The sequence below is a fragment of the Triticum aestivum genome, chromosome 5D (genome assembly GCF_018294505.1).
Source record: "Triticum aestivum cultivar Chinese Spring chromosome 5D, IWGSC CS RefSeq v2.1, whole genome shotgun sequence".
Taxonomy (NCBI): Eukaryota; Viridiplantae; Streptophyta; class Magnoliopsida; order Poales; family Poaceae; genus Triticum; species Triticum aestivum.
This window is the reverse complement of record NC_057808.1, coordinates 215,407,512-215,433,168: the sequence shown is the minus strand read 5'-3', so window position 1 is coordinate 215,433,168 and position 25,657 is coordinate 215,407,512. Positions and strand designations below refer to the sequence as shown.

General features: G+C 44.3%; 1 protein-coding gene across 1 annotated transcript; it reads right to left on the bottom strand.

Annotated features, from left to right (window-relative positions):
* Positions 1–10,747: 10,747 nt before the first annotated feature.
* On the bottom strand, positions 10,748–11,719 carry LOC123124542 (NDR1/HIN1-like protein 1). The gene has a single exon (XM_044545133.1). It carries the CDS (start codon positions 11,598–11,600, stop codon positions 10,974–10,976), a length of 627 nt encoding a protein of 208 aa, XP_044401068.1. The 5' UTR covers positions 11,601–11,719; the 3' UTR covers positions 10,748–10,973.
* Positions 11,720–25,657: the final 13,938 nt, after the last annotated feature.

The window sequence follows — 25,657 nt, the reverse complement described above, 5'->3', positions numbered from 1 at the left end:
GTGAAAGACTAAATGATAGTTAAGTATGTGGACTTGCTGAAAAGCTCTTATATTGACTCTTTCCGATGTTATGATAAATTACAATTGCTTCAATGACTGAGATTATCGTTTGCTAGTTTCTCAAAGAAGTTTCTGATTCATACTTTACATTGTGAATAGATTGTTACTTCAGCATAAGAAATCATGTGACAATATATATATATATATATATATATATATATATATATATATGTTGCTATTCTAAGAATGATCATGATGCCCTCATGTCCGTATTTTATTTTATCGACACCTCTGTCTCTAAACATGTGGACATATTTTTCGATATCGGCTTCCGCTTGAGGACAAGCGAGGTCTAAACTTGGAGGAGTTGATACATCCATTTTGCATCATGCTTTTATATCGATATTTGTTGCATTCTGGGCTGTTATTACACATTATGTCACAATACTTATGCCTTTTCTCTCTTATTTTATAAGGTTTACATGAAGAGGGAGAATGCCGGGAGCTGGAATTCTGGGCTGGAAAAGGAGCAAATATTAGAGACCTATTCGGCACAACTCCAAAAGTACTGAAACTCCACGAAAGTCAGTTTTGGAATATATTAAAAATATTGGGCGAAGAAAGCACTAGAGGGGGGCCACCCACGGGCCACGAGGGTGGAGGGCGCGCCCTACGCCCCTGGGCGCGCCCCCTGCCTCGTGGGCCACCTGGAAGCCCCCCGATGCCCATCTTCTGATATAAGGTGTCTTTTGCCCTGGAAAAAATAAGAAGGAAGCTTTCGAGACGAAGCGCCGCCGTCTCGAGGCGGAATCTTGGTGGAAACAATCTAGGGCTTCGGCGGAGCTGTTCTGCCGGGGAAACATCCCTCCGGGAAAGGGAAATCGTCATCATCGTCATCACCATCAATCCTCTCATCGGGAGGGGGTCAATCCCCATCAACATCTTCACCAGCACCATCTCCTCTCAAACCCTATTTCATCTCTTGTATCCGATCTTTGTCTCAAAACCTCAGATTGGTACCTGTGGGTTGCTAGTGGTGTTGATTACTCCTTGTAGTTGATGCTAGTTGGTTTATTCGGTGGAAGATTATATATTCAGATCCTTTATGCATATTAATACCCCTCTGATTATGAACATGAATATGATTTGTGAGTAGTTACGTCTGTTCTTGAGGACATGGGAGAAGTCTTTTTATAAGTAGTCATGTGAATTTGGTATTCGTTCGATATTTTGATGAGATGTATGTTGTCTTTCCTCTAGTGGTGTTATGTGAACGTCGACTACATGACACTTCACCATTGTTTGGGCCTAGGGGAATGCATTGGGAAGTAATAAATAGATGATGGGTTGCTAGAGTGACAGAAGCTTAAACCCTAGTTTATGTGTTGCTTCGTAAGGGGCTGATTTGGATCCATATGTTTCATGCTATGGTTAGGTTTACCTTAATTCTTCTTTCATAGTTGCGGATGCTTGCGAGGGGGGTTAATCATAAGTTGGATGCTTGTCCAAGGAAGGGCAGTACCCAAGCACCGGTCCATCCACATATCAAATTATCAAAGTAAGGAACGCGAATCATATGAGCATGATGAAAACTAGCTTGACGATAATTCCCATGTGTCCTCGAGAGCACTTTCATTTATATAAGAGTTTGTCCAGGCTTGTCCTTTGCTACAAAAAGGATTGGGCCACCTTGCTGCACCTTGTTTACTTTTTTTACTTGTTACCTGTTACGAATTACCTTATCACAAAACTATCTGTTACTGATAATTTCAGTGCTTGCAGAGAATACCTTACAGAAAACTGCTTGTCATTTCCTTCTGCTCCTCGTTGGGTTCGACACTCTTACTTATTGAAAGGACTACGATAGATCCACTATACTTGTGGGTCATCAGCGCGGTCGACGGACGGAGCGGTAGCTGAACCACAACAAAGCATAACAAGTAGGATGATCTAACATGACAACTGTTGGGTCCCGATCCATGGGGCCGGCGATCAAGCCAGCCCCGCCGCCTCCTCGTTGGCCAGCTCACGGAGATCATCATCTGGTAGGTTGATACGCGCCCTGGTCCTCACCCCCGTGGGCCTGGCCAGGGAGGCAGTGAGCTCGCCAACGGGCTGCTGGAAGCGGTTGAAGTAGCGCGCTCGGACATGGGCGCTGAATTCTCCAGGCTCGTTGATGAAGCGGAGCTGCTGCGCCAGTCGCGGCTGCGCCCGCTACTACTGCGTCATGCCCATCTTGGACTTGGCGATCCGAGCACTGGCCCTGCGCGGGGGCGCTGGTGTAGGCACCATGCGAGCAGGGGCCAGGCTCTCTTCCTCTGGCAAGGGCGGCTCGACTGGCGGTGATCCCATGATGGAGGCCGGCAACATGTTGACGACCTTGCAGAGGAAGGTTGTGGCTCCATCCACCTCGAGCGCATGCATCTGCGAGGCCAGCTGCTCTGCCGTCATGAACCGCTCACGTCTGTTGGCCATGTCAGCAGCAGGCCAGCAGATATCCGCGCTTGGGGGCGGCAATCTCCAGAGGGGGGGGGCTGGCACAAGGTAGCCCAGGTTGGTCCAGGGCTTGCGCGCCAGCTCATCACTCAGGCAGGTCAGCTGCAACCCCTCCTGGGCGTGCTGCAGATCCACGCCATCCGCCTCAGCAGCATGGCCGAGCCAGGCAGGGGCCAGCTCTAGCTCTCCCGGTGAGAACTCGGCCCATGGCACTAGCTCAGAGGAAAGAGGAGCAGAGGGGGCGCCCAAGCGTGGTCCTCCTCTCCCGTGGCAGCAGCGGTCCCGCTCGGCTACCATGCGGCCTTTGCCTCGAGGTCGAGCAGGAATGGATCGGTCCGGGTGACCTCGCCCCATGTCGCTTCCACCTCAACCTGGAAAGAGGACATGTCGGGCTCCACCAGGAAAACGGGCACGCCAAGCAGGGCCTCGGTAGGGGAGACGTCGTGGCTGGCCGGCATGCTCTGCAGGACCGACGGCGTGAGCACAGTCCGCAGGGCGTCGTCTTGGGGTAGGCAGGAGCGGGGCGATCAACGACCTGATTCATGTGTCCCGCCCCTGTAGCCTCTCTCTTGAGCGAGACCGGCTGCGATGGCCCGAACTATCAGAGCCAGGGCTGGCGCTACGGGCTGACAGAGCGTCATGCGATGAGGCACTCCTACGATGCTCGTGGTGGCCAGCCGGTCCACCATGCTGGCGCCGAACGGCGTAGCGTTGTTCCGTCCGCTCGGCAGCCCAGCAAACCACCGCGCCAGCTGGAGCGCGACCTGGCCCACCGGCGCCCACGGGCTTCTGGTGGCTCGTCGTCGTCGTCACGGGGGCGGTGGCGGGGGCCAGAGTCCTCTCGCGGAGCCGCGCGGCAGCGGCCCGTGCCCCCGTGTCCATCCTCGACCCGGCGCTCCCAACGGAAGCGGTCCCGCAATAGCCACTCCGTGCTAGCACCAGGTGGTCGCTTGGACAAGGGCGTGTAGTCGAGGGTCCTGTCCAGGTGGATGAGGATCGGGTATCGGGGCCCCTGGATCCTCTCCTCCCGAGGGCATCCTTCTGGCGGGACCTGGCGGCCGCGCACGTCGGCCGGCCTGTCGATGATGGAGAAGCCGTTCGCCGTGGGGATGTCATCCGGCGCCAAGCCCAGACCCACGCGTAGACGAGGGAGGTGTTGGAGAGCGACGTAGATTGCCGCTCAAGACGATCAACCTTGCATGACATGCCGATAGCATCCTGGACAGCCTCCTTGCGTCAAGCTTGGATGGGGATCCCCTCGATCGCCAGCCGGCAGTAGAACCGGGAAATGCGTTGATGGCCGCGCGTGGTCGGCGACCAGGGTGACAGGGTGGGCGCCACTCCCTGGCACGTAGCCACCCCGGCGTCAACCGCGATGTCACGGTGGCGCGCGTGGCCAAAGCGCACCAGGAAGTCTTCAGGGTGATGCTTGGACACATGCATCTGGTCCCATGGAATGTTGAGGTCGCGCTCCAGAGCCTTGGCCAACAGCTGCGGGTTGATGTCCTGTCGCACCTCCGACATGGTGACCAGGACGGCCGAAGCACGCAGGGTACGGGTCGCGTCCTCCATGGCATGAGTGCTGATGGTGAACGTGGTTCCGGCACCAGGGCGCTGCGATGCCTCTCCGGGACGGTAAGCCATGGGAGCGTTGGGCAGGGCAGCCGATGGCCGCAGGACGGGATAAGAGGCGGTGGGGGCAGCGGCAGGGGAAGGGGGTGCGGCGATGGGCGGATGCGGGGGTGGAGCAGGGTTGGACGTCGTGGATGAGGGCGGGCGGTGAAGGATGGGAGCGGGAGTGAGGCGGGGGCGGAGGTGGAGGTGGAGGGAGCTGCAAAGGCGGCGGTGGCAGAGGAGAGCACGGCGGGCGGGGGGTGGCCAGGGAGCGTGGGCGACGGAGGTCAGCCTGCTTGCCCCAACGGACCTTGCAGAAGGGCGCCCGAGCTCGGTGGCCGAACAGTTAGCAGTCAGCGCAGCGCACCGGATCACCGCAATCCGCAGCGCGGTGGTTTGGAGCGAGACACCTCAGGTAGCATCCCCGGAAGCGTCTTAAAAAGGCCGCACGCCACAGCGCGACCTCCCCATGGCGCTGGCCGGCCGCCGCCATAACCCCGCCGTCCCAAGAACGGTACGGGAGGTGCACGCCACTGGTGCCTCGAAGTGACCAAGGTCCATTTGGAGGAAAGAACGTCCTCCACCCCGTGGTCACCACACACAGCTTTGCCTGGCCAGCTACAGGCATTCACTTCCTCGTGCGAGTTAATGAGCAGCCCCGGCGGGGCGCAAATTATAGACTGCAAGCGAGGTAGCGAGGCCGGCGCAGGGAGTGAATGCGCGGGAGGAACGCAGATGATAGACTTGAGTCTAGCAGCCGAGGCCGGCGCAGGCATTGACTGCGAGCCCAGGGCAGCAGCCTTGCTGGACTCCCCCAACAGCAGCTAGCGTGGAGGAGCGGCCGGCGCCTCGCACAGACCGCTAGCCCGGCGAAGGCATCCAATGTCAGATCCAGGGCGCGCTGCCTCGCTCGCATGCAGATTAGTGTGGAACACAGCCGCAGAGTTGGGGGCACCGGGCGTAGCCCAGTGCTGGATAGGGGATGAGGAGGGGGAAGGGAGGGGGTGGGTGGACGGCGCGCTCGGAGTGGGCTGCGCCGGTGAGGTGGTCCCCAGTCCCGAAGGGGGAGGAGGCGAGCGGCTCGGTGGTGTATCCATCATGTTTTGCAAAGGACGGGATCCAACTACCTTTTGTACTTGGACATGGGATCACAGACATAGGATCCCCATTTGTACTTTCTCCCAAGCTTCACCAAATCGCATACCATGGGAGAGGTGCCTAGTTTCTCGTATTTGCCACCTAAACCACCAAACAGAACTCTAAAATTCTAGTACTACTACTACTGTTAACAAATAACTCATTTGCATTGTCCCATGATTATCAAGTGATTGATTACCAAAATAATTGGTTAATTTACATGAGGCAGAGCATGCATACATCCCTATGCGCAATACAGGGAAACTTTACGGTGAACGGCAAGACTTTTTTCTCTTATTTGTGCCACAAAAATGGTTTACTGACAATTAAATTTTGAAGTAGTAACAGAAGAGTAACCAGCTCATGAAGGCGGCATATAAGCATCTCTACTCCTAATGGAGCAGTTGGTAGTCTTCGTTCCGGGTTTATTTTCGTCCCACCATTTTCGTCTGGTTTTTTTTCGTCCTCACTCCCACCTCTGAGTTATCCACCAGAAACCGAAAAAACCTCCTCCTGAGGCCCCAACCCGCACCCATCCATGTACCAAAAAAATAGACCTACGAAGGTTAACCAACGAAAAAAGACCTACCAAGATTAACCAGCAAAAAAACCTAATGGAGGAGTTGGTAGTCCGGTACGGTTTATTTTCAACACTTTCCTAATGACAAAAGATCACGGATCTAACTTTCCTAGCTTAGCCAAATCAACGAATCTCTTTCATAAATGCAATTTGCTTTAGGAAACAAATAATATATTCTTTCCTACCTTAGCCAAATTAACGGATCTCTTCCATTAATGCAATTTGCTTTAGGAAACAAATAATAGATTCTTTCCTACCTTAACCAAATCAGTGAATTTCTCTCATTAATGCAATTTGCTTTAGGAAATAAATAATAGATTTTCAGGAAACAAATAATGGATTTAATATGGTTTATTTTCAACACTTTCCTAATGACAAAAGATCACGGATCTAACTTTCCTAGCTTAGCCAAATCAACGAATCTCTTTCATAAATGCAATTTGCTTTAGGAAACAAATAATAGATTCTTTCCTACCTTAGCCAAATCAACAGATCTCTTCCATTAATGCAATTTGCTTTAGGAAACAAATAATAGATTCTTTCCTACCTTAACCAAATCAGTGAATTTCTCTCATTAATGCAATTTGCTTTAGGAAATAAATAATAGATTTTGAGGAAACAAATAATGGATTTAAAGAAATTCATAAGTAAACCATCTCTACTACTTATTAAAGAAGAAAACATGTACATCGCTAAGTGTACCCAGCCTAACGTACACATAACAACATAGCTCAATTATAACCACACGATCAGAATCACTTAATTTAATCCAACCGTTAAGATTATACTAATCCAGAGCCAAAAACGCGCTTAGCAATTTACCTGGGCGGACGAAAACTCTGCCGTACCAAACGTTCCGCAGGCCCCGCGTCGACCCCGGTACATCGTTTCCTAATCCAAGGAAAGGAAAACACAATCTGATATCGAAAGATCCCTGAATGCAGGTGAGCGACGCGGTCAACACGGGGAGGCGGCGGCATCTCGAGGGAACGGTGATGGCCAAGTTGTGGGCTCCGGCGGGGCTGCTGTGGATCTGGCGGATGGCAGCAGGATCGGGTCGACGACGGACGGCTCCGGCGAGAGTCGGAGGGACGACGGCGGCGGCTGAGCTCCTCCATGGCCTGCTGCGGTTCCAGGGAGAACAGAAGGAAGGGAGGGGAGCAAGGGCACAGCCAGCATGCTCTCACCTCTCTTACCTCCATGCCGCCGTCGACACGACCCCCGAGCCTAGACCACGACCCATGCGACGGGACCCCGCTGATGCCGGCGGCGGTGCCGGGCTCCATGATCTATTCGACTTCATGTGTCGATTCATCAAGTCTGCACCAGCACTCCGCCGGGCCCCTCAGTGGGATCGGCGTCTGTATCAGCTCCTGCCTCTGCAAGTCAAGGGGTAGGCTGCTCGATCGCATCTCCAAGAGTCCCTCGCCGCCACAATGCCTGCAGTCACGGACGGCCGTACCTGTCGACGGGAGCGGCTGAGCAGGGGACATCCCGCTGATCCGATGGCGGAAGGGCGAGATAATGGGCAAGTCTACCTCGGGTTGAATCTGGACACCAGCGAGCTCCTTGCAGTAAACCAGGTGCTGGAATTTTGCGATTTGTTTATCAGGTTTGCACTGTGTGGATCACGCCGGTCCGGCTCTCACCCCTCTCCGACCTCCATGCCGCAGTTGGGCGCTCCTCCGAAACAAGATTATCGCGTCCAGGTATACAGTCCGCCACAAAACTCTCCCGTGCAGTGGGCGTACAGAAGGTACCTTCCTCTCCTGATTTTGTATATGGCAGTGTAGTACTATGTGCTTAACTGAAAACGAAGAGTAAGCAAATTAGTTCCTGTCAGAACAACTGTAGCCGGCATCGCCGCCGTCGCTTATGGAGCTCCACACCATTCCCCAATTGTACGAGAGCATGTTCAATCTTCGCCATTCTATACTATGTGCAAATGGTCAAGTCTTTTCCAAACAAGAAGATATGAGGATTAGGCATATATGCCCCATAAGGTAGCTATATTCATGTGTTGTAGTGTGGATTATGGTCACGCTCTGTCTTGGACTGCAGATAGCTAGGTTAACAAAATGGATACTCTGCATATTTTCTGAATTTTTAGTAAGGTCTACATGAATAAGGTATGCAGTAGTTCTGACTTGGGGCACTGGTTAATTCTTCACATGCAGGAACGTGGAGAGATGGTGGGCTCCAAGCCCATGGTGATTTTATTGTGCTTGCAGCTTGAGATGTACTTGGTCCAAATAAAAATCATCATTTTGAAGGGTTAGTAGATGATGCTCAATGGCATAAACCTGCACCGATCGTCACTCATGTCATCTCATAGAAGTCTATTGAATTTTAATTAACTTTTGTTGTATGCTATCCATGATGTAAGTGGAGATAGGAAGTTCCAAAAAAATCCTGCACAATGGAGACGTGCACCAATAATTTGACAGGATAAGATGTTTGTGAAGTATGAAAAATTATGACCTAAGCAAAACTTTTATTTACATATATTCATACATACTTTGAATTTTAGAAACATGCATTGCACGTATATAGTTAGATCTTAATTTTCTTTATTATTCAAAATGCTTGTACCCACTAGATTTCATTTTTTTACCTTGAAGGAGTATTATATTACTATTATTTGGAATCCACCTTGATCCTCCACTTCTATTTTTCCTAGGCAACTTCGCATGGAATTAGGATCACTTAATAAGGTTCTGGTTTCTTTTTCAAATTCACTTGCTTTATGCATGAACCTATTATAGATTTGTTGGTGTTGATTTGCAGTAAGAGCAAATGTAATATTGTTCTCATCAATTTCTTTCATAGCATGTGTAATGCGTTATAACATCAGTTTCATTGGATTGGAAAAGGTGATAAACATGCAACCATTCTTACTCGATGATATGAATACTTTAGGAGCAATAGTGGCATTTGTTTGCACATTAGTATTCCATTATGTAGTAAAGGATATGGTCTGGTAGTCATTCTTTATCGTTATAGTTATTGTCAAATGGTGGAATATTGCCGCCTAGTAGCTCTGGTTCATGTGTGTGCGAAAAACAATGTAAAATCATTTTTGTTGCTGTAGAATCTCATGAGTCGTATGAAAAAGAAGGCTAGGATATTTATATTTTTTTAATTGTTCAGCTGCTTGTGTTACAGATCTGGGCATACCTTTTGTTTGAGATAAATTTGGGCATAAATTGTCACAAATAAATGGGTGGCGTTGGGTCAAGGTTCAGGAACCCAGGGGCATCATGCTTCTTTTGAGCCACATGGGGAGAATTACATCCATGTATTAGAAAAACTAGGTGCCCGCTTAAACAGAAAAAATACAACTCTTGCTGACCGGGAGCTTCATGGTAGTGGCTAGAATTTAATCAGAGATCCATGTACAAGTTGATTGTTATGAAACCATGCGATGGAATCTTGATGTTGACAATGTCCAGAAATCTGATTCGTCAGAGACAAAATCCAACCTTAATTCCCCCATTCAGATCATGAAATATTGGGATTAACAGTTTGCGATGTAAGATGGGTTGAGATCTGCTATACGTTAACTTTCTTTTGTTCAAATGTTTTCTTTTGTTTTGAAACCTTAATGTTTTCTGTTGTGGGGCTAACAAGCAAGAAAAAAGTTACATGCAATGAGTTCCCAATCTTGAAATATTGAAGCATATCTTGGAACGACGGAGTTCCCAATCTTCATGGTAGATGATGGGACACTAGATGCTGAAGTTGCTTATTGTCTCGCGTAGAACAATAGCATGTCCTTATTTTTTGCTATGTTTTGCCCATGTTGATTACGATGGCATTGTTTTGAACATTCTATCTGTGTTGATAAAAAAGGAGATGATTTGGTATGCCCTCCTTGCAGAGGATCGAGCCTGGTCGGTTGGTTCTTGGTTGGGTGTTGTTGAGACGATCCAAGCCACCAGCAATTCGAGCTTGTCTTCATGGTGTGTAATTATATTTAGGTAGACAAAATCCCCTGATGATAGCCCAAAAAGAAGATTCGGCGTGACATGGAGATAAAGTGTTGCGTGCGGCAGGAAAGAGACAAACATATTCAGAAATCCAAACCACCAGGATGATAGTTGCGAGATGGCGATTGGATGGTGCTGACACATCTTGCTAGCGAGGAGGCTGTTTGCCGAAATTGGACTTTGGATTGTTATAAAATTTCAGTTTAGACCAATTCTTGTTAAACATAACATGTTATTGTGACAACTATTATGGAAAAAATTGATTTAGATAATCAAAATGATGAAGAAATTCCTAAACTTACGTGCGTTGCACGTGCACCCTTTCCAATTTGAAGGGCTGCTTATCAGTTTTAAATCTTGAAGTTTGCACGGTCACTAATATGACCATGCTATTTTAGAGTGATAACCTTCATTTCAGGCAGTAATGAAACTTGAAATGCCAGTTGACTAACAGTTATAAACACCAAGAATACTGGTTGATGTTAATGGAAATTATGATTAGCGATGATTCATTTTATGCTCTGGTGGAACGGGTCAAGCCGGTTTGCGCGGTGAGTATTGTCCGTTACTTATTTTCATACTAACTACATATATTGTTTGTGCAGGATGGATATGAGTTGAGAAAGCAGTTTTTATTATACTTGCTAAAACATTGTGGGAATGAAGCTAAAGACAACTTTCCGTATATTGTGAAAGAATTTCTTAAGCGTATAACCTAGATATTAATAATTTTATAATAGATGTTTAGTTGGAACTCCATTAAGTTTGTTACAAGGACATGCCGTTAATTTTTCTTTTTGGCAATTTACATTGCAAAAATGTACTTTAATTATTAAATAATTGTGTCTGTGTTATATTGTCTGTACGTGTGAAATTTAACTGTACGTGTGAAATTTAACATGCATTATCTTTATATAACTCTTGCAAACTATTTCAAAAGCTCGTGGCAACGCACGGGCATTGTACTAGTCGTGTTAACTTCTCGTAAGTAAACGGTAAACCATGCACCCCTGCTTTACACTTATAACCCCACATAATAGAGTAATTATTACCACCGATCTGTGCTTCTGCGGTCACTATGGAGTATGGAGTGGACACAAGCCAAGAAGAAACTACCTCTTGCCGGCGACCAGACCGCCGGAGCTAGCTGTGATAAACTAGACCTCTACGTGGCAGCCAGTGGTTTTCTGGAACTTGAACCCGCTTGCCTCTGGTGCGCCGTTTCCGCTGACGGTCTCGAGCAAGGCCTGGCAGGTGACGAAGAGGTGGTAGTGGCCAGAGATCCAGCTGCCGACCTTCCACCTGACGCGGCCGTCGATCTTGACATGGAGCACGAGGTGGCCAGCCTGGCAGTCCTGGGAGATGGCGCTGGCGAGGTACGGCGCGAAGGGCACGTTGGGCCCGTCGAGCACTGGTGACCATACGTCGACGTCGCCGTGGCCCTGGTAGACCGCCGGGAGCGAGGCGGCGACGGTGATCTGCTGGTCCTTGTAGGAGGCGTAGACGTCGAGGCGGTCGTAGTAGACACCGACGCGGTCGTTGGGGTTGCGGGAGGCGACGGTGACCTGGAGGGAGGTGGAGAGGAGGCCCGTGGAGTTGGAGAGGTCGAGCTGCCGGAGGGAGGCGTCCTGGAGGAAAAAGCCCGGGTGCGTGGGGCGGAGCACCAGGTAGACGATGAGGGCGATGACGGCGAGGATGAAGGCCAGGCCCAGGAGCACTTTCAGGAGGCGCCGGCAGCCGTTCCGGAAGTGGTCGTGGTGGTGGTTGCCGCAGTCCTTGCCCATGGCTAGCTGTCTGCTTTGGTCAGTTGGTTCGCGTTTGTGTCTCCGATGAGCTCTTATTCTCTGTAATGAGAGGAGGAAGGAAAGGTGTGGTGCTGGGGCAGAGTAAGCTGGTCTTACGGCCGGGTCACACCATTAATAGGCTCTCTCCTCTGAGTCCCACGGTCATGGTGGGGGCTGCTCAGCGACCATAACGTAAACCTGCTTCTTTTTTTTACTTAGCTTCTTGAACCTCTTTGGAGCTTAGCACAGTGTACGCAGGCAGGACGGATTAGAAAGCAGAGTTGGCACGTAGTGGGTTGATGGATGGATTATAAAATCGTTGCGTTGGAGAAGAGAATAGAAGCGTGCAAAAGACAGAGAAGACGGTGCAGAATCTTTGGCACGTATCGGGGACTCGATTCGTTGGACTCGATCTGCCTGCCACCGCCAGATGTGTACTCCGCAACTGCGCATGTGTTTGTCTGTCTGGTGTAGGCAAGTAGGAGTGGTAGAAGGTGCCAATCATGTCGCCGATTCCGACGTAACGGAACGGCGATTTCTTTACTGTATTTATTTTCGGGTTTGATATGTGTCCTAAATCGCAGCAGATGGTCAATGAGTCCAAGCTGCTCTTGGTTGACTGGTCAAGGTACCTGGTAATGGTGAGTAATAAACAGATAAAAGGGAGATAGTACTCGACTCGGGAGGATCTCCTACGCAGAACCAAGAATCATAAACGTTCTCGCTAAATCAACAAGAAACATGGTGAAATCTGTAGGCCCAAAGCAGGTTTCCGCGCGCGTTCGTTGACGTGCATGTGCGCCACATCCACGGGGAGTTAAAACGTGCGGAACCAAGAAACTTCGTGCGCGCCGACCACCCAGGGCTACACGTACTCGGCGAGCGCATGTGGGGGACAACGCGGAGGTAGTGCTAAACAAAGGCGCAATTTCTGCCGGCGAAGCCCTTTGGGCAAAATGTCAGCACAGACAAACACATGCATCGCAGCTCAAGTGAGAAGAAGACCCGTTCAAAAACGCAGTACACAAGACATTTGGTGGGCTGTTTTGTAGATTTGAAGCTCTGCTCGCCCCTAAGCGACCCGTCAGGGCTCGCAGAACTATGCCTTACTTCAGGTCGATTCGCTCGTCTCTAGAGCCTCGTGGATCCACAACCCTCTAGCATGAAGGACTTAAAAAAACAAAAAGCATGATACAAGGGTAAAAGATAAAATAGATGAACGAAAGTGTAATTGATAGATTGATTCAATTGGTATTGTTTAATCAGCCGTCAGCTCTTATATTTATGTGAGTGGCCGGGCTTCCCGTATAAATAAAAACTCATCTGGATTAAGAAAAGTACATCAATTCGCGTCATAAAACCTAGGTCTTTCCCAAGCAAGACTCATGCACGGATTCGCAGCACCCTTGTGTCCTGCTCTTTGTCGTGGCTGTAGAAATCGAATACTAATACTGATGGAGTCAAGTCCAACATCAAATTTGTTCTTCTCAACTAGCCGAATAACCAAACGCGGGTCATTTCTCCATCTAAGGCACTCTTGATGACTCTACGAGCCATCTTTAGCTTCGGGTAGGAATACAGCGTGTGGCATGCTGAATCATTTGGGTCTTGTCATGACTCTGCAGGTTGCATACTAACCCGGATCACGATGACTCCAAAGGCAAAGTTATACGTCTCGACGATGCGCACACCTTTCATGTTGGGAAACTTCTTCCTTTGAGGCCATCTTTAGGGCGTTCTGGTGCAGGTCTCCACATGTTGTTCTCAGAGTCCTTCTCGAGCTGTCAACATAACCGGCTGGTATGTCTGATTGTGGTATGACTCGATGCTAAGCATGATGGCTTGCTGAATAGGTATAACAAGATGGGTGGAGCGGAATGGCCTCCGACCGACTGGGTATAACAATAGCCGGATAGAACCTGTCGGTTGAGACATGACGACATACAGGGTAGAGCCTACCAACTGGGACATGACAGCATGCCGATCGGAATATAGAACCGAATCAGTGAGTCGCTTGTCGATTGGGGCATGGCAAGTTGTATTACCTTGGGAGAGCTAGAATTGGTTAGTGTCAGACTCAGTGTGCGCGTTGCTCCCGAGTGTTTCCTGCATATCTCATGCCTATTCTTCACGTTTTGAGTATCTTCCCGAGTGCGCCTCACCCGAGTCGCTTGTCATGGAAGAATGTCTCGTTTGACAGGAGGTTTGCCAAATAAATCACACATGATCCAACGATAATGTTATGTATGAAAAACCACCTACGGAACGATCTTGCCCAAATACACCACTGGAACACCATCAACTATTCGGCAATACAGACCATCAATTATCATATGAAGTCATCCACCGAACAGCCATATATGTCTCCCGACTTGGACCCTGCAAATAAGCAACAATAGATTTCCTCCAGTCAGCTATCCAACTCGCACTAGATCCTTTGTCATTAGACGGGTCGATTAAGGAGTCGATCATGTGTGATTTATTTGGCCGAGTAAAATAAAATACGGGCCTATTTTTAAATTGTCTGAGTCAATAAACAAGTCAACCATATATGAGTCGGCCACATCAAGCATCAGTTGTCCAGATGTGAAAAAGCACGCCGCGACTGGGATGGTAGGCGGATACTTGTTGCGCCAACATAGTGAACTCTCAGAACGATAAATAAATACCGGCCATATTTGCCTACAAAGAGTAAGTATTTCCTCAATAAGTAAATCTGAATAGAATTGACCCCCATTGCTTTTAGACCGCTTCGGCAATGATATTGTCGACATTCTGCCTTTTTTTATGCAAGCTCTGGATCAAATTCTGCACATATGGGAAGTTGTCTTGGATGCTTCGACCTTTCAGGAAAGCGTTCTGGCTGATGGAAATGGGTTTTTGCAGTTTAGAAGCAATTCTACTGGCAAGGAGCATCTCAAGAATTTTGGCCACTCTACGAGTGAGACACATGGGCATGTATTTTCCTTCTTTGGGGTTACATCAATGAAGGTTGTGTTGGGCATGTTTCAGTTTCTTCCATTGAGCGCTCATAATTGGTTGATAGCATTCAAAGGTCTACTTTAATAGTATGCCAACATCTTTTGAAGAACATGCCAATGAAACCATCTGGGCCAGGTGCTTTTTCGACCACCATATCTTTTATAGCATGCATCGATCGAGACATGTCGGCCCATTTAAAAGCGAGGCGTGCGTTCCACCGATATCGGTTTTGGGGACGCTCTCGAAGGTTCCATCAGTTTTTCCTAGTTTTGGGAACCTTCTAAAGGTTCCTGAACCTATTATTATTATTACTATTATTATTATTATTATTATTATTATTATTATTATTATTATATGTTCCTTTTTGTTTTTTATTTTCTCCAATTTTTTCTTTTCTTTTCTCTCCTTTTTCGTTTTTCTTTTCCTTTCTTTTTCCTTTTTTTCTTTTTTCTGTTTTCCCTTTTTCTTTTCTTTCCTTCTATAATTTCTTTCATTTTTAGTTTTTAGTTTTTAATTTTATTTTTACTTTTCAATAAATGTCAGAAATTAGAAAAATGTTACCAAAATTTAGATTTTGTTCATTTTTCAGGAATGTTCCTGTCTTCAAATTTTGTTCACAATTTAAAAAAAAGAGTTTCAAATATTTGTTCACTTCTTATACAAAAATGGTTCAAAATGTTAAAAATAGAATTTCAAATTTTAAAATGTCCAAACTTTATAAAAAATAAAAAAAATAAAATGTTCCCACTTTCAAAAATAGTTTATAAATTAAAAAAATATGCTTCCAAAAATTTGTCCAGAAATTCACAAAATATTCTCACATTCAAATTTTGTTCACAAATTTAAGAAAAGTTCATGTTTTAAAATTTTCAATTCAAAATAAAAATATGTTCAGGGGATTTCGTAAAAATGTTTGTATCTTTGTTTTTACGTTCTCAAATTCAATAAATTTTGGAATGTTAAAAAATGTTCCTCCTTTCCAAAAGTTGTTCGTAAATTCAAAAAAATGCATGCTTTCAAATATTATTCACAAATTGAGAAAATATTTGGAGAATTCGAAAAATGTTCATATTTTGGAAAAACTGTTCGTGATTTCAAAAAATGTTCTTGTTTTCAGTTTTTGTTCCTTTTCTCAGAATATGTTTGTGTATTTTAAAAAAACCAGAATTTCAAACAATCTTCTCGTTTTCATTTGTGTTCCTTTTTTACAAAACATGTTTGAGAATTCCAAAAACGCGTTTTCATAAAAAATTTGAGGCTTTAAAAACTTTTTCACAATTTTTAAAAGGTTCGTGTTTCATCAAATATTTACCTTTTTCAATAGAAAAACCACACTCGAAATTTCAAATATATAAATAAATTTGTTGCGGCTTATAGTTCATATACACCGGGCTGCCAATTTTCATGCAAATTCCCACGAATTACAGTGGCTAGCGACCTGGTTCACTAGCAGGAGCTCCTCGGATAGGTTTGATGGGACTTTGGTTTTGGGGAATTTTTGCGAATATTTAAGATTTTTGTCACTGTCGCTTGTTTCTTTGAAGTGTTACAATGCAAAACTAGCACAAATGTTAGTTGGTCGCAGCGGCTAGCACAGCGCACACATCACTACAAAGCCACGAGTTTGAATCCTAGCGCTAGCGCTATTTTTCGTGACTCTCTCACGCAAAGAGCCTCACAGGGGCTCCCATATATTCAAAATCATTAATTAAGGGGTACCCCTTGCCAAATTCACTCCCACAAGTGGTAAACTGGAAGTTTTTTTTCTTTTTTCGTAGAAGATTCGTTTTTCAAAATGTTTATCTCTTAAACAGTGCGTCCAAATCCCGAATCGTTCTATCTTTGGATTCCCTGCGCTGAGATCTTAGAAACTAGATCCCATGTTAACAAGATTCAATGAACTCTTTTTTCACGAAAAATCCTAGAAATAATCGATAGAAAAAACCCTAGCCAAAATACTTTTTCTTAAAAAAATCCTTTTTAAGAGGCACAGTTGTGCTTCTCGTGGAAACAAATCTCTGCCTCCATTAGAAACAAATATGTGTCTCGTGAAAAAACGCATTTTTTTCCTTTTTGAGAGACACAATTGTGCCTCTCGCGAAAGCAAACCTGTGTCTTCACAAGAAACAGACCTTGTCTCTTGTGGAAGAAAAAAAATGTGGTTTTCCTTTCCGAGAGGAACGGTTGTGCCTTTCGCGGAAGCAGTGCCTCCAGGAGAAGGAATTTTGTGCCTCCCGTGGACGCAAAAAACGCTTTTTTTTTCTTTTGCGAAAGGCACAATTGTGCTTCTCATGGAATCAAACATGTGCCTTCATAAGAAGTAAACATGTGCCTTTTGTGAAAGCAAAAAAATGTATTTTTCCCTTTCCGAGAGGCACAACTGTACCTCGCGGAAGCAAACATGTGTCTCCATAAGAAGCAAATCTGCCTCTCTCATGGGAGCATGTTTTTTCTCACACAAAAAAATGGAATTTTTTCCCATCCAAAATCTCGAGAAAACCATACGAAAGCTGAAAGCCATTTTTAAAAACAAAGATCATCTAAACCTCGAAAACATGGACAGAAAAATATGGAAAACCAATCCTAAAGGAGCAACCCGATGATGATGATGATTTCCCCCTCCCGGAGGGAAGTTCCCCCGGCGGAATCGCTCCGCCGGAGGGCAAAAGTGCTCCTGCCCAAGTTCCGCCCCGAGACGGCGGCGCTCCGTCCTGAAAATCCTCTCCTTATTTTTTCAATTTTTCTAGGTCAAAATGACCTATATACCAAAAGATGGGCATTGTAGGTGGGCCTGGGTGAGCACAACCCACCAGGGCGCGCTTGGGCCCCATGGCGCGCCCAGGTGGGTTGTGCCCACCTGGTGGGGCCCCTCTGGTAGTTATTTGCTTCAATATTTCTCAAATATTCCATAAAAAATCTCGGTGAAGTTTCAGCTTGTTTGGAGTTGTGCAGAATAGGTGGCCTGACGTAGCTTTTCCAGGTCCAGATTTCCAGCTGCCGGAACTCTCCCTCTTTGTGCATACCTTGCATATTATGAGAGAAAAGGCATTAGAATTACTCCAAAAAGCATTATTATGGATAAAAACATTATAAAAACAGTAAGAAAACATGATGCAAAATGGATGTATCAACTCCCCCAAGCTTAGACTTATCCTCAAGCGAAAACCGAAATAAAAAAACGTGTCCACATGCTTTGAGAGAGAGATGTCGATAAAAACAAAATACGGACATAGAAGCATCATGTAGATTATTATAACAACAACAAAATTAAACATAAACTTTTATCATAGAACTTCTATCATATACTTCTCATGAATAAGTAACAATTCATCACACAAATGAAGTATAAAGCAAAAACTCTATTAAAAACCAACAAACTATGTTCTTAGTCAACTTTGCAACTACAATTCGTCATCTTTTCAGGAAGGGTCACGTATCGGAGCCTTTAGGCAAGTCCACATACTCAACCATCATATGGTCTTCTATGATTGCTAACACTCACCGCGTACACATGAGCAAAACGTTTCAACCGGACACATAGAAAGATAGGGGCTTATAGTTATGCCTCCCAACGTATTCACCTCAAGGGTGATGTCAACAATAATAACTCATGCTATCTATATTCAACTGGACATATGTGCCTAGATCTTTTCTCACCACATGATGCTTGCCAAAGGAGAAAAATAAAAAGGGATAGAAGGAAAACTTTGACTCTTTGCATAAAAGTAAATACACAAAAGTAAAAGATAGGCCCTTCGCAGAGGGAAGCAGAGGTTGCCATGTGCTTATTTGTTTGTATGCTCAACCCCTTAGTGCAAAAGAATGCCACGTTGCATTGCCCCTTGTGATAGCGACCTTTATTATGCAGTCTGTCGCTTTTATTCTTCACCATCACAAGTTCGTGCAACGCTCATTTTTCTCTTATGCAAAATGATCTCACACATTTAGAAGCAATTTCTATTGCCTTTTGCACCGATGACAACTTACTTGAGGGATCTTGCTCAATCCCGGTAGTATGGTGGACACTTGAAAATAAGATTTGGGTTTAAGGGTTTTTGGATGCACAAGTAGTATCTCTACTTAGTGCGGAAATTTTGGCTAGCAAAGATAGGGGCAAGCACCACATGTTAAAGGATCTATGACAATATGACTTCTATGTGAATATAAACAAACATAAACCATTAAGTTGTCTTCCTTGTCCAACGTCAACAATTTTGGCATATAATATTTTGATGAGGGCTCACAATCACAAAAGATTTCTAGGATAGTATATTTATATGTGAATCTTCTCTTCCCTTATTAATTCTTTCATGAGTTGCATCATTGACTAATGCTATGTTTGTCAATCTCTAATAAAATGTTCTACTTATATTTATCTTTATGTGGAGTCATCACCTACCATAAGATTAGTATATGGTCTTTTCTACATTTATTTATTTTCTTTTATTTATTTCCTTTCTCTTTTTCTTTCTTATTTCTTTTCTTTTATTTGCAACATGGAAGTAAAGAAAGCAAAAACTCAAACTACACTTTATTATATAACTTGCACACGATTACAAAGATAGATCACTAAGCAAACTCTCAAAGAAGAAATGATCGAACTAAACTTTTATTCATCTAAAGAAAAAGATCGAACTAAAATAAGTAAAGGCAAATAGATAGTGGGATGATACGATACTCAGTATATGATAGAAGTATATGAGAAGCCAAGGGGAGTGCCCATACCCGATACTCAGTTTTCCTTTGGTGGTGAAGAAGATGATGTTGGTGATGAAGAAGTGTTCTCCAAAATAACCATGAGTAGATCCTTCAAACCTTGAATCTCCCGAAGGGCTTGATGAATTAATTCACTGTTTTTCTTCACCTCAGCCATTATGTGTTTATTCTCCGGGCCGCACGGTTTTGTTCCTGCACTGTTTTCTCTTGGCCGGGATATGCCCCAGTTGGACGGTATGTGCCTACGAGGAGTGTTCTCGAACCCATAATTGTGAATCAACTTTCGAAAATTGTTACGATGTAACCTGTATAAGGGCCTCCTCGGTGGGAGTTCTTCTTGCACTTCCAGGCTCACTTGATTGTTCGATGATCCCATGGCTTGATGAGGATTTGGGTGAGTAGAGATGCCGGCTAGTGTGCCTCTCTCGGAGGTCGGAGAGTGAACCCCAAAAGTATTTCCCTCCTCTTCCTACATAGCAACCTCTCCAGCCTCATCTCTCCTTATATCCTCCTGAACCACCCCTGTGTCTTCTTCTCCATTATTGAAAGGTGAGGAAGACAGGATGTTGGTCTAGCTGAATCTGTCAGAAAACGGCAAGAAAAGAGAACAGAGGATTTCTCGGTGATACGGTGATTAACAGGTTCGGGAAGTATATATAGATTTTTTTATCTTGGTGGACAAGCAAGCTGTAGAAAACGGAGTCCGGAAGGTGTCAAAGGTGGGCACAACCCACCTGGGCGTGCCAGGCAAGCTTGGCGTGCCCTGGTGCCTTGTGCCCACCAGAGTACGCTTCCTGGAAGTTTCTTATTTTCCTAATTTTCTAAATGTTCCAAAACTGACAAAAATATTTTTGCGGATTTTTTGGAGTCCGTTTACTTACCGTATCACGTACCTCCTTATTTTCACGATTCTGGAGTGTTCCGGAAGGACTCTTTTATGTGTTCTTCCGGTGTCAAAGTTTGGATAATATTACTTTCAACATTAATGGGCGTGATACATCTCATATGTATCTACAATTTTGATTGTTCCATGCTGTTTTATTATCAATCTTGGATGTTTTATAATCATTTTATAGCCATTTTATATCATTTTCTGGTACTAACCTATTGACATAGTGCCAAGTGCGAGTTGCTATTTTTTCCATGTTTTTACATCGCAGGAAATCAATATCAGACGAAGTCCAAATGCCACGAAACTCCACGATGATTTTTTATGGGCCAGAAGGAAGGCAATGGGCCCTGGTTGCACCTAGGGGGTGCCCCGAGGGGGGCATGATACGTCCATTTTGCATCATGCTTTTATATTGATATTTATTACATTATGGGCTGTTATTACACATTACGTCACAATACTTATGCCTATTCTCTCTTATTTTACAAGGTTTACATGAAGAGGGAGAATGCCGGCAGCTGGAATTCTGGGCTGGAAAAGGAGCAAATATTAGAGACCTATTCTGCACAACTCCAAAAGTCCTGAAACTCCACGGAAGTTATTTTTGGAAATAATAAAAAATACCGGGCAAAGAAAATACCAGAGGGGGCCCACACCCTGGCCATGAGGGTGGGGGTGCGCCCTACCCCCCTGGGCGCGCCCCCCTGCCTCGTGGGCGCCCTGGTGGCCCTCCGGTGCACATCTTCTGCTATATGAAGTCTTTTGCCCGAGAAAAATCATAGGCAAGCTTTCGGGACGAGACTCCGCCGCCACGAGGCGGAACCTTGGCGGAACCAATCTAGGGCTCTGGTAGAGCTGTTCTGCCGGGGACACTTCCCTCCGGGAGGGGGAAATCATCGCCATCGTCATCACCAACGATCCTCTCATCGGGAGGGGGTCCATCTTCATCAACATCTTCACCAGCACCATCTCCTCTCAAACCCTAGTTTATCTCTTGTATCCAATCTTTGTCTCATAGCCTTAGATTGGTACCTGTGGGTTGCTAGTAGTGTTGATTACTCCTTGTAGTTGATGCTAGTTGGTTTATTTGGTGGAAGATCATATGTTCAGATCCATTATGCATATTAATACCCCTCTGATTATGAACGTGAATAGGCTTTGTGAGTAGTTACGTTTGTTCCTGAGGACATGGGAGAAGTCTTGCTATTAGTAGTCATGTGAATTTGGTATTCGTTCGATATTTTGATGAGATATATGTTGTCTCTCCTTTAGTGGTGTTATGTGAACGTCGACTACATGACACTTCACCATAGTTTGGGCCTAGAGGAAGGCATTGGGAAGTAATAATTAGATGATGAGTTGCTTAGAGTGATAGAAGCTTAAACCCTAGTTTATGTGTTGCTTCGTAAGGGGCTGATTTGGATCCATATGTTTCATGTTATGGTTAGGTTTACCTTAATACTTATTTTGTAGTTGCGGATGCTTGCAATAGGAGTTAATCATAAGTGGGATGCTTGTCCAAGTAAGGACAGCACCCAAGCACCGGTCCACCCACATATCAAATTATCAAAGTACCGAACGCAAATCATATGAACGTGATGAAAACTAGCTTCACGATAATTCCCATGTGTCCTCGGGAGGGTTTTCCTTCATATAAGAAATTGTCCAGGCTTGTCCTTTCCTACAAAAAGTATTGGGCCATCTTTCTGCACTTTATTTACACTTGTTACCTGTTACAAATTACGTTGTCACAAAACTATCTGTTACCGATAATTTCAGTGCTTGCAGAGAATACCTTGCTGAAAACCGCTTATCATTTCCTTCTGCTCCTCGTTGGGTTCGACACTCTTACTTATCGAAAGGAGTATGATAGATCCCCTATACTTGTGGGTCATCAAGACTCTTTTCTGGCGCCGTTTCCGGGAAGTGAAGCGCCTTTGGTAGGTGGAATTTGGTAAGGAAAAATTTATATAGTGTGCTGAAATTTACTGTCACTTGTTACTATGGAAAGTAATCCTTTGACGGGCTTGTTCGGGGTATCTTCACCTCGACTAGTAGAGCAAAGAGTTGCTCCTCGACCTACTGAACCTACTGAAAATGAAAATGTCTACTTTGAAATTCCTTCGGGTATGATAGAGAAACTGCTAGCTAATCCTTTTGCAGGAGATGGAACATTGCATCCCGATTTACACTTAATCTATGTGGATGAAGTTTGTGGATTATTTAAGCTTGCAGGTATGCCCGATGATGTTATCAAGAAGAAGGTCTTCCCTTTATCTTTGAAGGGAGATGCATTGACATGGTATAGGCTATGTGATGATATGGGATCATGGGACTACAAGCGATTGAAATTGGAATTTCATCAGAAGTTTTATCCTATGCATCTTGTTCATCGTGATCGTAATTATATATATAATTTCTGGCCTCGCGAAGGAGAAAGCATCGCTCAAGCTTGGGGGAGGCTTAAGTCAATGTTATATTCATGCCCCAATCGTGAGCTCTCAAGAGAAATGATTATTCAAAATTATTATGCTCGGCTTTCTGACAACAATCGCTCCATGCTCGATACTTCTTGTACTGGCTCTTTTATGATGAAGACTATTGAGTTCAAATGGGATTTATTGGAAAGGATTAAACGCAACTCTGAAGATTGGGATCTCGACGAAGGTAAGGAGTCAGGTATAACACCTACGTTTGATTGTGTTAAATATTTTATGGATACCGATGTTTTCCATAAATTTAGCACTAAATATGGACTTGACTCTGAGATAGTAGCTTCTTTTTGTGAATCTTTTGCTGCTCATGTTGATCTCCCTAAGGAGAAGTGGTTTAAATATCATCCTCCCATAGAAGTAAAAGTGGTTGAACCTATTAAAGTTGAAGAAAAGACTATCACTTATAATGATTCTATTGTTCCTACTGCTTATGTTGAGAAACCACCATTTCCTGTTAGGATAAAGGATCATGCTAAAGCTTCAACTGTGGTTCGTAAAAGCAATATTAGAACCTATACACCCCCTGAGCAAGTTAAAGTTGAACCTAATATTGCTATGGTTAAGGATCTCTTGGCTGATAATATTGATGGGCATGTTATTTATTTCTGTGACGAGACTGCTAGAATTGCTAAACCTAGTGCTAAAGATAAACGTAGACTTGTGGTAGGCATGCCTGTTATTTCTATTAAAATAGGAGATCATTGTTATCATGGCTTGTGTGATATGGGTACTAGTGCTTGTGCAATACCTATTTCCTTATACAAAGAAATTATGCATGATATTGCACCCGCTGAGTTAGAAGATATTGATGTTACCATTAAGCCGGCCAATAGAGACACTATATCACCGATTGGGATTGTTAGAGATGTTGAAGTCTTGTGTGGGAAGGCTAAATATCCTACTGATTTTCTTGTTCTTGGTTCCCCACAAGATAGCTTTTGTCCCATTATATTTGGTAGACCCTTCTTGAATACTATTAATGCTAAGATAGATTGCAAGAAGGATGTTATTACTATTGGTTTGGATGATATGTCTCATGAGTTTAATTTTTCTAAATTTCGTAGACAACCCCGTGATGAAGAATTGCCTAGTAAAGATGAAATTATTGGTCTTGCTTCTATTGTCGTGCCTCCTAGTGATCCTTTAGAACAATATTTGCTAGACCATGAAAATGATATGTTTATGAATGAAAGAAGGGAAATAGATGAAGTATTCTTTAAACAGGGACCCATTCTGAAACACAATTTGCCTGTTGAAATCCTAGGGGATCCTCCTCCACCCAAGGGTGATCCCGTGTTTGAGCTTAAACCATTACCTGATACTCTTAAATATGCTTATCTTGATGAAAAGAAGATATATCATGTTATTATTAGTGCTAACCTTTCAGAGCATGAAGAAGAGAAATTATTGAAAACTCTGAAGAAGCACCGTGCTGCTATTGGATATACTCTTGATGATCTTAAGGGCATTAGTCCCACTATATGTCAACACAAAATAAACTTGGAGAAAGACGCCAAACCAGTTATTGATCACCAACGACGGTTAAATCCTAAGATGAAAGAAGTGGTAAGAAAGGAAATATTAAAGCTCCTTGAGGCAGGTATAATTTATCACGTTGCTGACAGTCAGTGGGTAAGTCCTGTCCATTGTGTCCCTAAGAAGGGAGGTATTACTGTCGTTCCTAATGATAAAAATGAGTTGATTCCGCAAAGAATTATTACAGGTTATAGGATGGTAATTGATTTCCGCAAATTAAATAAAGCTACTAAAAAGATCATTACCCCTTGCCATTTATTGATCAAATGCTAGAAAGATTATCCAAACACACACATTTTTGCTTTCTAGATGGTTATTTTGGTTTCTCTCAAATACCTGTGTCAGCGGATGATCAAGCAAAGACCACTTTTACTTGCCCTTTTGCTTATAGACGTATGCCTTTCGGTTTATGTAATGCACCTGCTACCTTGATGGCTATATTCTCTGATTTCTGTGAAAAGATTTGTGAGGTTTTCGTGGACGATTTCTCCGTTTATGGATCCTCTTTTGATGATTGCTTGAGCAACCTTGATCGTGTTTTGTAGAGATGTGAAGAAACTAACCTTGTCTTGAATTGGGAGAAGTGCCACTTTATGGTTAATGAAGGTATTGTCTTGGGGCATAAAATTTCTGAAAGAGGCATTGAAGTTGATAAAGCTAAAGTTGATGCTATTGAAAAGATGCCGTGTCCCAAGGACATCAAAGGTATAAGAAGTTTCCTTGGTCATGCCGGTTTTTATAGGAGGTTCATTAAGGACTTCTCAAAAATTTCTCGGCCTCTGACTAATCTATTACAAAAAGATATTCCTTTTGTCTTTGATGATGATTGTGTAGAAGCATTTGAAATACTTAAGAAAGCATTGATTTCTGCACCTATTGTTCAGCCTCCTGATTGGAATTTACCCTTTGAAATTATGTGCGATGCTAGTGATTATGCTGTAGGTGTTGTTCTAGGACAAAGAGTTGATAAGAAATTAAATGTTATTCAATATGCCAGTAAAACTCTAGACAATGCCCAGAGAAATTATGCCACTACTGAAAAAGAATTCTTAGCAGTTGTATTTGCTTGTGATAAGTTCAGACCTTATATTGTTGATTCTAAAGTAACTGTTCACACTGATCATCCTGCTATTAAATATCTTATGGAAAAGAAAGATGCTAAACCTAGACTTATAAGATGGGTTCTTCTACTACAATAATTTGATTTGCATATTATTGATAGAAAGGGAGCTGAGAACCCCGTTGCAGACAACTTGTCTAGGTTAGAAAATGTTCTTCATGACCCGCTACCTATTGATGATAGCTTTCCTGATGAACAATTAAATGTCATAAATGCTTCTCGTACTGCTCCATGGTATGCTGATTATGCTAATTACATTGTTGCTAAATTTATACCGCCTAGTTTCACATACCAGCAAAAGAAAAAGTTTTTCTAT